The sequence below is a fragment of the Paroedura picta genome, chromosome 2 (genome assembly GCF_049243985.1).
Source record: "Paroedura picta isolate Pp20150507F chromosome 2, Ppicta_v3.0, whole genome shotgun sequence".
In the NCBI taxonomy this organism is placed as follows: Eukaryota; Metazoa; Chordata; class Lepidosauria; order Squamata; family Gekkonidae; genus Paroedura; species Paroedura picta.
The window spans coordinates 92,340,901-92,353,822 of NC_135370.1; the positions used below are offsets into that span (position 1 = coordinate 92,340,901).

Below are 12,922 nucleotides of genomic sequence, written 5' to 3' on the forward strand. Positions count from 1 at the left end.
GCCCTCTGATGGAGCTTTGCTATAGAAGAATTCTCCACTGCAGGCCTGCTCAGGAGCATTCGCAATGACTAAGGGGTAAAATGCAAATGGATTCTTGCTTGCAAACGCAGGACAGTAAATCTCATGTTTGCAGCCCTTCTCACGGGGAGACCCCTCCCAAATTTTCCCTGTGCCCCATCGCAGCTTTCTGCCTTCTCATGAGGCTCATAGCAAGCCACCAGTCACAGCACATCAGTTCTCTCATGGACTGAAACTTTCTCTTCCACTCAAGCACCAATTTTTTTTAAAGGCACTTCCGCATTGCTATGCAGAAATTCCACAACACATTTTTAATAAAAATCAACACTGCCACGTTGCTATAGAGAAACGCCAGAATGATACAGCATCCCCCCCCTCCTTTGGGGATTCATGTTCTTTTGCACTTTATTTCTGTCTGGGTAGATTTCTGAGAAGCTGAACATGGTCCTTGAAGCCAAATAAGAAATTTTGTGTTAATGGCTGACTCAAAAACAGAATGCTCAGACCCCTGTATGATCAGGAGAAAGCTGATCACACCCCTCTTTCCTAGCTCATTTCCCACCTACAGAAAACAGAAAAGGGGTTGTGTTTTGCTTGCCTGATCCCAAAAAGACCATAGACACTTTGCAGAAGATTTTATTTTACCTTTGACTGCAATACGGACTGCGCAATTTAAAAAAAATTACTCAGAGCAGGAAATGGAGAGGGGAGGGCGAGGGGGAAAAATGCTGCAGAGACTATGGCATCTTTCCCTCTCCATACGGGTTTGCCCCTTGTTGCTCATTGGTTGCTCACCATTAGTAAGCGAAATTTAGGGTTGTAAATCCAGTTTTGGCGATTCCCCTAATCGTGATTTTAAAATGGCCCAAACTCAACCCAACTACTGGACAGCTTTGGAATGCAGGCGACGTCATGTGGAGAGTGCTCTAAAAGCCACCAGCATTCAAAGGCTGTTTAGGGGCAGATTCCTCGTATGGAAATGGTCAGTGTGTGTCTGCACACAATCCATCGATGAACAACAGTTACAGATAAGCAACTCTGTTATCTGCAGAAGAAGGACTCAGCAAGTCCTCATGTGCCCTTTGTTCAGCTCTCATGCTAAATTAATGTTTGTTGCAACTGTTTCAGCAGCCACACACTGAACCATAATAGAACATAAAGTTCTGGACTGAAGATGGCGCCATAAGGAAGCTGGACTTCTGTTCAGCTCTTAAGCCATGCCGAGGGTCAGGAGCTTCTGCACCTGGCTGACCTGAGCAGATACGCAAATCTGCTCACCGGTCGCCCCAGGAACCGGGAACGGCATCCTGAGGGTCCTACAGATCTGTGGGGAGATACCGAACTCCCCGGATTAATAGCGGCCTGAGCTCAAGGTCACGATGGCGTCTTTGTCACAAACAACTTTACAAGCTTGAAACGACCAGCTGACCTTACATTCTTCCCAGACCATCATTTACCAGATCGACAGGAGCAGAAGCTGAATCTGCAACAGTAAGAATTGAAAGCTTTCTGGCTTTTCTCTCTCTTCTCCCACAAGCTCTTCCCTCCCCTCCCCCTCAACCAATTTACAAGCAAATTCCTCCTTTCGCCGAGTGAGAGACTCCCAGCTAATTATACCCATTAACCAAACAAAGAGAGTGCTTTGAAGATTTATTGCTGAAAGTTCAGTGGGGGAATTTGACTTGATACGGAGATCGACAAACTGATAATTTGGGATCGCTCCTGCTCCCGCGAGACCTCACGAGACTTTCTGTTTATAGTTTGTGACTGCCTAGAACTATGGAAGAATTAACTAAGGCACAGCTTTTCCATTTGTTATGCAAAGGAAACTCAAAGATACTGAAAGCAGTCAATAAGCTGGAAAAGGAAATTTGTGGGACTAAGGGGGAGTTTTTGGATGGAGTCCATGGTCCGGAGAGACCAGCTGATGACGTAGCTCAGCTAACAACAAATCAAGTGAAACTTCAATGCCTGGAAGTTAATCAACTGGAGGGAGAGAGTGCCAGAGAGGTAAAAACTCAAAGTACCTTTGAAGAACCTGGGAAAACAGATTCAAGGAAGGAAAGCACCGAAAACCTGGAAGTCTATTCAGAGCAGGAAATGATTTGGATCAGCAAAATAAAAAGAGTCTATTCAAAAGCGACAGCAACTAGGAAGCTATCAGGAGATATTCCTGTGCGACCAGAGGAAGAGATCCAGATTGACAAAGGATTCAGAGCCTCCTCAAAGGCGACTACAAGCAAGAATCAATTAAGAGATTTCTTTGGCCCTGACAGAAGGACAATCAGAAACACTCTGCTATGGAAAAAAGCACAATTTCATTTTCTGCGTCCACCCGAAAGATGAGTTGAACAATAGAGTATTTTCCTGGCTTCCTGTGGGAAAGACAGTAGCAGTACAGATCCAATATATGAAGGGAACTGACTTTATATCATCTAAGACAATAATAGAATATATCCGTATAATAGATTATACCCTCCTATGTATCAACAACTATTTTGTTAAGAAAGATGGTAATAACTCCTAGATCAGGATTAATATGCGATGGGAATTGAATATGTATGTCAATATGAATGCTAAAAGAGGAGGACAAACCATATTTCATAGGTATTAACAAGACAGCAGTAGTAATTCTTGGGTCAGGGCAAATTTATGAAGGAGACTGACCTAATATCATTTAAGATAATAACAGAATGTATTCTTATAACAGATCATACTCTCATATGTATTAACAATCACTTGGCTAAGAAAAATGGTAAAAACTTCTAGATTAGGAATAATATGTGATGGGAACTGAATATCTATGTCAAAAGAGATGGCAAACCATATCAGCTGGTCGCTTTTTCTTCACAATTTTTCTGTAAATGCTTTATAATAATAAACAATAAAATTATTATAAAAAAAGAACATAAAGTTCTGAGAAACTGTTTACAAATTTTAAGTAGTGATAGTCTTTAAAATGCTTAGTTAAGTGCAAGAAAGTGCTGAAGTGTGATGTTATAATCTGGTTTTTATGTGCATGGTCCTCTGCATGAAGCAGTGACATGCTTTACATTATGCATGGGGGAGGGGGAGGATGTATGTCTTCTGTTGCTAAAATGCCTGAACTAGGCCTTATATGGTTCCCTGAAAGAACGTAAATACACATGAAGCTTCCTTTTATTTATATTGTGACATTTCTTAACTGACCTTATCACACCTGGTGTCTTGGGGCAGCTCACAACATTTATACATACAGAATGCACTTAAAATCATAAAAACAATTACAGCATTAAACAAGGCAATATTAATGACCCTAGCTTTTAGCCTGTTCTTATTGGCTTGGTCGGTACAGTAGATCTCTCTCTTTTCTTTCTATGAGGAAGGTGGCAGGAGAGGAAGGCTGTTAGAACAGCTAATATTACACCTGCAGCAGACCTTTAGGCCATCAAAGTCTGCACAATTGTCTGCACTATCAGCTATCCGGGGTCTGATATTAACTACTGGCAGACTCCTTAAACTGGAGCTGCCAAGGATTGAATTCAGAACCTTCTGCATCCAGGCAGATGCTCTGCCACTGAGCCATAGCCCTTCCCCTAAAGTTCCATGATGTTCCATGACAGATTTTAACATGTTGAATATAGTAATCATTGCTTATATTTGCTCTGTATCAGATTATTTTTGTATGCACATTGTACCTGATAGATATACATATGTAATTGTTCTTTGGTGCCTTTAGAATGTTGACTTGTGGAACTAAACTTTTACACCTTTGGACAACTTCCACAAATATGCCTGGAATCACCCTCAAAAAAGGAAGTCTAATGGAAAGAATAGTATTGCAGGTAGGGATATTCCTCTTTGCTTTGGTGACTTTTACATATTGTCTGGAATTCTAAACGCACTAATAAATGGCTACTTTTCCAGTGACATGCATAAATTCACACATAGGAATGAAGTTCTGTATTTTATCCTTGGAGCAATTTGCAAAACAGTATTGGAACATACACTTTTCCCCTTTCTCCTGCATCCATTGTATATATGTGTTATCTGGGGGATTTGCAAGGGGCAAAAGCTTTTATTATTTCTTCTTAATTGTGGAATAATACAGATATGTAGAAACTTCTTTGGGGTTTCTTGGCTTTAATTTAGACTTCAGGCTCTCTGTGTCTTACATATATCCCTCAAGGAATATATATTTTGTTTTGTTTAACAACAGATCATGTTATGCTTGTAATATGTAACAAATGTCATGTTCTGCTTATAAATCTAATCTTCTATATTTTTATAAAATACATACATGTTCAGGAGTGTTTATAATATATGAAAGGTATTAGAAGAGGCCAGATCTGCACATCAGTGGAATGGTAAGAGGTGGGAATAAGATGGCTTCTGAAGTGGTGGTATGGACTCTGTTTTAGAATGTACGTGGAAAATTAGAGTCACAGGAAGGTTCTTACTCAGTCAGCATTTTCCTGAGAGGGTAATTCTCTGACCCTCAGGGCAAGATCTCAGCTAACTGCTGTCAGCAATTGACTATCTCTTTGCTCATTATTCTCTTAATGTAGATCAGCGATTCCCAACCAGAGGTCTGTGGACCCCTCAGGATCTGTAGGAGCTATAGAAGGGGTCCGTGGCCTTGGCTATCTTACCTTAATGGATTTAGCCACAAGCTAGGGAACAGGCTGCCAACATCCAGAGGGCTTGGTGGTTAGGCCAAGGATGTAAAAATCAAAGAGGGGGAGTCGGGTCATAGTTTGGGTGTTCCAGGCTGTCTTTTCAGCTCCTGCCATTCTTTCAAGCCAATATTAAGTGGAGCTGCTGCAGTAATAGTAAAGGCAGGGGGAGGGAGTGAAAGGAGGATGAAGGCGTGAGCGGTGATGTCATTTCCAGTGACATGTCACTTCTGGGTTGTGTGGCAGGAAGGCATGGCAGCTGACATTACTTCTGTGGGTCCTCAAAGCCTGAACATTTATTTCAGGGACTCTTCCACAGCTAAGAGGTTGGAAAAGGCTGATGTAGACATTTGCATTTTTATTGTGTCCAGATGTTTTCTGTGCAATTCAATCTACCATTGTCATTATGCTGTATGTTAATTTATTCTCATAATCTACCTATAAGTTTGAACTACTTCCATTCCATGACATTGTATCAAAGTGCTCCATAGCAGGGACCAAGTTGCTGTTCTGTAAGGTTTTTTATAAACCTTAAATTAGTCCCTTTATAGCAGGGGTAGTCAAACTGCGGCCCTCCAGATGTCCATGGACTACAATTCCCAGGAGCCCCCTGCCAGCGAATGCTGGCAGGGGGCTCCTGGGAATTGTAGTCCATGGACATCTGGAGGGCCGCAGTTTGACTACCCCTGCTTTATAGAGTTGTCATTTTTATATGATGAGCAAGAAAAAGACAATAGGCTTTCAGTCTCAAAGTTTTCAAATGTCTGTGCTCTGGATTGAACCGTATGTTTTTCAGGTAGAATAGAATTGTTCTGGATTCAGCTAGAGGCAGGTAAAAAGTGTGAGGAAACAAGCAATGGGCGTTTTTACTTCATCAAACTTTGATGGCAGCTCTTCAGATTGTGAATCCTAGAAAGGAAAGCTTGAACCCTGAAGAGTGTGGCGCTGCAGAAATATTCTCATCCTTCTTTTATTTATATAATATCAAAAATTGTTTAAAAGTTATAAAACTTAATTGCTACACATTGTATCTACTACGTGGATTATCTGTGGTATCTTCCCGATATGCTAACATTCCTGTGGGTATTTGAATATTGGGTCTGAACCATCAGCAGGAGATTCCATTTTATGGTTTTCCTAAAGATGCTTTTCTTTCTTTTTTTAGGTTGACTTCCCTTCCTTACCATTTGAAGTTATGTACAAGACTCCACAAGCTGCAAATAGTTTTGTATGCTGTTCTATAGACACATTGGAAGAAGATTCAAGAGAGTGTCTTTATTCCATTCTTTCCAAAGAGGGTACTCTTGGGTGTGTCACATTGCACTAATAGCTCTGCTTTGTTATGTATTTTATAAATTTTGCTGAATTTTTAGTATCTATGACATCAGAAAGATGTTTCAGTGTACAGAGTTTTGGCTATATCTGTCCTTAAATGGTTGTTCTATTAATGCAAAATAATTGCTACATCGAACGTAATCCTTTTCCTTTTGGTCATAGGATTACTTGAAAAATGAAAAATTCCCTATGACATGTACACTGCAGTGTAAGAGGGCATTCAGCCAACTTGTAAAATGTCATATGTAACAATCAACTTTGCATGTATTTTTGTTGGATATATGAATTGGGCATTGACAGAATTTTAGGACAGATGCGGATGACTTTGCCTTTTGAAGAAGCTGATAATTGGGACATATTTTACCTTTTCAGTATTTAATTATTATTATTATCATTATCATTATTTATTTACTATGAAATAAGAAAACATGGCGGTATAATTCCCCATCCCCCCACAACAGCATCCAATCTAATAGGGGAAATGGTAAGCGACTTGCCATTGATGACCCTTGTGTACTGCTGCTTAGCACCGGGCGGGGGGGGGGGATTAGATCTCAAACCCCAGCCTTAACCATCTTGCAGGCCCTACTGAACTCAGAAGGCTCCCGCAGGGCCGCAGCTCTTCTGGGAGCTCATTCCACCAGGTAGGGGCCAGGACTGAAAAGGCTCTCACCATGGTTGAGGCCGGGCGAACTTCTCTAGGGCTGGGAACAACCAGCAAGTTGGTACCCACAGAGCACAAAGCTCTGCAGGGGCATAGGGCAACAGATGGTCCCTCTGATGTGTGGGTCCCAAAACCCGAAGGGCCTTGAAAATTAGAACCAAAACCTTGAACCAGATCCAGGCTGCAACCTGTAACCAATGCAGCTGCCGCAGAACAGGCTGGATGTGGGCCCTCCAAGGTGTTCCTGTGAAGAAACATTTTGCATCAGCTGCAATTTCCAGGTCAAGGACAAGGGCAGGCCTGTGTAGAGCGAGAAAAAGAAATCTATTCTGGAGGTGACTGTTGTATGGATCACCATGGCCAGGTGTTCAGAGGACAGGTAGGGCGCTAGTAGCCAAGCCTGGCAAAAGTGGAAAAACACCTGGCAAGCTACCCTCTTGACCTGTGCCTCCAAGGTTAGTGAGTCATCTATGGTTACTTCCATAGATTGGGTGGTTGTAAGTTGCATCCCAGCCAGGGCAGGTAAGCCCACTTCCTGACCGGCCCTCCTATTTCTCAACCACAGGACCTCTGTCTTGGCGGGGTTGAGTTTCAGTCGACTCTGCTCATGCCATTCAGCCATGGCTTCCAAACATCTGGCAAATGCTTCTGGGGAGAGAGTCCAGGTAGCTGTCCATGAGGAGGTAGAGCTGGGTGTCATTGGCATATTGATGACAACCCATCCTAAAACTCGACACAAGCTGGGTCAGAGGGCGCATAAAGATGTGGAAAAATGGGGGGGGGGGAGAGCACTGCGCCTGAGGAACTCCTCAAGGGAGCAGATACTGTGGAGTATCAACTCTGGCAGTGGGACAAGGCTTGAAAGTCATTGCTGGGCAAGTGGAGAACAGACTGAATCTGTATAAGATGCAAGATATTTGGAGGCATGGTCATGGATGGGACTGGTGTGCCCCCAAAGAGATCAAATTTTCAGCTTGTCATTGATTATAGACCCATCATGGCTTTAAGAAACGTAGGCAGTGCCTAAGACAGGGAGCTTATCAATTATCTGATATGCTATCTTTATTCTCTTGGTATTAAGGATCCAACAGTCATTGCACATGCTTCTGTAAAACTGAGGGTTAATTGAAGGTCACAGTGTCTTCTATGTGACTGCTCTTAAATGTCCACAGTTGCTTAATGCCTCTTGAACTCCTGAACTTAGAGGTAATGAATCTTGGGGTGGGAAATGCCATCCTTCCCTCTGCTCACTAGGCTGCCTGCTTGCTGGTCAGCCTGCCTGCTGTGCAATGACAAGGAAGGTTTGCCTAGTCCTGATGCAGAAACACATGGAAAGGAGTCCATTCCACCCATTTTGAATCTCTCACAAGGGACAGTTGTCCCTCCAGAGAAGAAAGTGTGCTCCCTCAAAATGGCAGACATTTCCCCCACCATGGTAACTTACTCTTTTTTTGATAAGAGTAAGTTTCAGGTTGGGTTGCCATCAGTATGCTGATGACACCCAGCTCTATCTCCTAATGGACGGCTGCCCGGACTCCACCCCCAGAACCATTTGCCAGATGTTTGGAAGCAGTGACAGAATGGTTCGAGCAGAGTCGCCTGAAACTCAACCCCTCCAAGACAGAGATCCTGTGGCTGGGAGGTAGGGGGCGGGATCAGGAAGCATGCTTGCCCACCCTGGCAGGGGCGCAACTTAACATCGTGTCCCAGGCCAGGAATTTGGGCGTGACCATCGATGCCTCCCTGACTATGGAGGCGCAGGTCAAGAGAGTAGCGGGCCAGGCATTTTTCCACCTTCGCCAAGCCCGGCTACTAGCGCCCTACCTGTCCCCTGATCACTTAGCCACAGTGATCCATGCAACGGTCACCTCCAGACTAGATTTCTGTAACTCGCTCTACGCGGGCCTACCCTTGTCCTTGATCCGGAAACTTCAGCTAGTGCAAAATGCAGCTGCTAGGATCCTCACTGGTACATCTTGGAGGGCCCACATCCAGCCTGTGCTGAGGCAGCTGCACTGGTTGCCAATTGCTGCCCGGATCCAGTTAAAGGTTTTGGTATTAACCTTTAAGGCTTTACGTGAGTTGGAACCCACATACTTGAGGGACCTCCTATCGCCCTATGTCCCCCGCGGGGCATTACGCTCTGCGGGGGGGAAATCTATTGGTCGTTCCCCGCCCTAGAGAAGTACGCCTAGCCTCAACCAGGGCCAGGGCTTTTTCAGTCCTGGTCCCCACCTGGTGGAATGAGCTCCTGGGTGAACTAGGGGTCCTGCGGGATTTGTCAGCTTTCCGCAGGGCCTGTAAAACGGAGCTCTTCTGCCAGGTTTATGGTTGAGGCTGGGGTCTGCGAGTTAGAGCGTCGCTCCCCCGGGGGGGTCTGAAGTATACATCATCTCCCCCCATTCTCTATTGCCTTGGTAGGTGGGAGTAGATTGTGATTGGCTGCCGCCATGTTATGTTATGATTTTTAATGTCTTTTAATGGGGTTTTAATTGGGGGTTTTAAGACAACTGTTACCTGCCACGAGCCTACCCAGGGAGTTGTTTTTCAGACACAATTTAAGATTTTTTTCCCTCTCCCTCTCCTGTAAAGCCCTAAATCCTGCATTCCTGAGTCAAGACTTTACACCATGTGAGGCTTGTTGATAAAGTGAATGTGCTGCTTTACAGTTCTGATTATCAAGAGCATTTAAATTATTGCTCAGCAGCTGAATTACATTTTCCTTAGAGCTTTGTGGAATCAGTGAAATGTTACTAACAAAGTTGTCTCAGACTTTGGGGTGTTTTTTTTTTCTTCCAAGAAAGCAAGTGGTGATCAAATACGTTTTGGAGAGCCTTTCTTGGTTGTTTTGGCTGTGTTTGCATTTATATTTCAATGAACTAACAACCTGCTGTGATTTTTTTAAAGACTATCTAGAAAGGACAAAGCATTTTTGTGGGAGAAGCGGCATTATTGTCATACAGAGGCAAACAGTCTTCCAAAGCTGTTGGCAAGTTCCCCAAACTGGGATTGGACAAATCTCCCTGAAATATATTCACTGCTTCAGCAGTGGCCCCCCTTGCCACCCCTGATTGCACTAGAATTACTGGACAAGAAGTAAGTCAAATATAGTATTTTCCATATATATGTGAAATAAATGATTCATAAACAACTAAAATAATAACAAAGACTTGAGGGATGGGCAGTTCATAACAGATCTTGTGATGTTCTGAAGTTTTGCAGATCAAGAAGTAAGAACAAGAGCCGTACAATGGATTGAGGCAATAAGTGATGATGAACTTGTTGACTTCCTTCCCCAGTTTGTGCAGGTAAGGTACACTTAGCATATGAAATAGGGACCTATTTGTTTGCAGTTACGATAGATGGATAGATTGATAGATATCCTTTAATTTATGGAAAGCAAGACATATATGTGCAGAGGTGTCCAGAGCTAGTTTGCTATTTATCCGAAGGCAGCAGTTAGTGGTCTCATAATGCAAGTAATTTTCAACTTATTCCTCCGTCCACATCCATACTGCTCTAGTTGCCTATCTTGCTGCTTTAAAGCTGAACACCTGAGGTCATCTGTTCCTACTCAAGATGGCAAATGGTGAAATGTAAACTTACAGTAGCCTTATCAGCGTGAAATGCTGTGTCTTTCCCTCCTGACATTAAGTGCCAAGAAAGAATATGTTGGTGCCGTAATGCCGAGAGACTTCATGCAGCCACTAGGAGGCTGTGTTTTTTGTTAGATTCTGGTTGCTATAGTGCACAAGTAAAGTGTGTGTGTGTGGGGGGGGGAGTCCTGAAAAAGATTAAGAAAGACTGGAGAAGTATTTGAAAGGCTACTGAAAATCTAAAATAATTCTTTCCTTGTTACACTTGGTAAACACAGTCATATAGAACTAGTTTTTCTAAATTAATGATAAGTTATGTCTATAAAATATTTTTCTACTGAAATATCTCTAAAACTGCAGGTGGTTGGCTATTCCAAAGCAAACTGAATTTGACATAAATCAACATAATTGCTATGGCTACTTGCGCTACTTTTAAATCCACCTATTTCATTGTGTAAAACTTTGTTTTGTTCTTTTAAAATATTTATAGGCACTAAAATACGAAACCTATCTGGACAATGCTCTAGTCAGATTCCTTTTGACCCGAGCATTAGGAAATATCCGAGTAGCACACTATCTGTATTGGTAAGAATACTTGCATCTCTCTTTCTGTTCTTAGGCAGACTGTTTTAAAGTGGGACTGGCTGGTTAGATAATTAGAGAGTGGGAAAAGGGAAGGAAAACCATGTGAAGTGCCCAAAAGAAATTCCAGTAGGTCTCAGTGTCTGAATAGGTCTGAGAACCAGCATGGTATAGTGGTTAGGAGCAGCGGCCTCTAATCTGGAGAACCAGGTTTCATTCCCCACTCCCCCACATGCAGCCAGCTGGGTGACCTTGGGCCAGTCACAGTTCTCTCAGAGCTCTTTCAGGCTCATCTATCCTTTGAGACTCCTTCAGGTAGCAAAAAGCAGGGTACAAAAATTTTTTCTTCAGTGCACTTGTGTTTTCTTAGTGGATGAGGATAGTTACTTTTAATGCAAGAGAATTTCCAATCTTCTATGCCAAAAGTTGTGATGTTAATAGCAAACATTAACATTTATTTTAGGATACCTTTAAGGTTTTTCTGTTTTATTTCCGGCATTGCTACTCCCCCCTCCTAACTCCTGGTTAGGTAGTTTGAGAGTCAGAGTGCATTTTTATTGACAAACGTACTGCTACCAGTAGAAATACTTTTTATTTGGATTTAATGAAAAAGGTGTTGTACATATGTATCCTCATGTCCTTGTGGGCTGATAGTCCCTTGTAGCGAGCTTGATTAAATGTCAGTAACAAGCCCCAACATTTATAGGCCATTTATCAAGTATAGTTTGCAAACCTTTCTGTCCTAAACAAGATGTATTTGAAGGAAAATTTTATTAATCTAGTTTACAAAGGTTACTAATAGTGCATTCCTAAGTAGAACTGCTTAGAATCCCTTGCTAAATCATACACTGCCTGCAGCATTACCCAAATTACATGAATACCAGGTTTAAAGAATGGACTACAATTCAAATATAAAACAAAACTGTACATTTCTCTAAAATCCTCAAATGGAGCATTATAGTACTTTAGAGGGAGACAACAACAGAAATTGAAATTGCTGTTACATAACCACGTTGTTTTCCCCCATGTTGCTGTGCATACAAAGGATTGTGTGATATGGATGATACATAAGTAGATATGTGTGTGTGGACTTTACACACACTTGCATACAAACACATATATGTCTAGTGAGGAATGCATGTGTCCTTGGTTTTCTTCACAAATATTATGGTAATATTTCAGGTTACTAAAAGATGCCTTACATGACGTCAGATATGGTGTAAGGTATGAGCATACCCTTGGTGCCTTCCTTTCAGTCTGTGGGAGAAGACTGAGAGAAGAGTTCGAAAAGCAGACAAGACTGGTAAAAATCCTGGGAATGGTAGCAGAAAAAGTAAAGCAAACAAGTGGATCTGCCAGACAGGTTGGTTAAAGTAGTAGGTTTTGTGTGTGTTTGGGAGCCAGCTGAACGATCAGCGTTGCCTGCGGGTGATCTGTTTTCCTCCCTTTTGTTAAGTCTGGACCATGAAGAGGACACTTGAAAGGGGCTGAGCAGCATTCAGCTAACTTCCTCACTGAGGGCATGTTGGTTGGGGATCAGGACCCATCAACACCGATCTGTATAGGCAATAAAAGTATCAGGACTAATCACATGAGTAAATATTTCTGACACAGGGTGCAAATATTTTGAACATGGGAAGCTTACTAGCAGAGGGAATGATTCATGTTTAATTAAAGATTCGTGTATGTTTAGCTTATTTTACACTAGCATTGTATTTCCTTGCTAAAGACTTGAGTCTTCTGGTCTTGGAGTGTGATTATAAACAGGAATCATTGTTTTTAACTATTTCCCAAGAATTATCGTTGTGTATTGAAGATTGAAGCTAGAGTTGCCAGCTCCAGGTTGGGAAATACCTGGAGGTTTTTTTGTGGGGTGAAGCCTGAGGAGGGTGAGGTTTGGGGTGGGACTTAGTGAGGTGGCCATTTCCTTGAGATGAACTGATCTCTGTTGCTTGGAGATCAGCTGCAATAGCTGGAGAACTCCAACCACCAGTCCCTACCTTGGAGATTGGCAGCTCTAATTGAAGCAGTCCCTGTATGCATTGAGAACTATCTCAGTATTTCCCTACAGC

The 12,922-nt window shown here is 42.5% G+C and overlaps 1 protein-coding gene across 5 annotated transcripts in view; it reads left to right on the forward strand.

The window, feature by feature from the left end:
* The window catches only part of PIK3C2A (phosphatidylinositol-4-phosphate 3-kinase catalytic subunit type 2 alpha), a 101,838-nt gene that overhangs the window by 61,026 nt on the left and 27,890 nt on the right, over positions 1-12,922 (forward strand). For all 5 annotated transcript variants that reach the window (XM_077321617.1, XM_077321616.1, XM_077321618.1 and 2 more), the window contains 6 exons: positions 3,737-3,842; positions 5,839-5,981; positions 9,580-9,768; positions 9,887-9,980; positions 10,759-10,853; positions 12,033-12,213. In XM_077321617.1, coding sequence (XP_077177732.1) covers positions 3,737-3,842; positions 5,839-5,981; positions 9,580-9,768; positions 9,887-9,980; positions 10,759-10,853; positions 12,033-12,213 — 808 coding nt within the window. The remainder of the gene's footprint in view (positions 1-3,736; positions 3,843-5,838; positions 5,982-9,579; positions 9,769-9,886; positions 9,981-10,758; positions 10,854-12,032; positions 12,214-12,922) is intronic.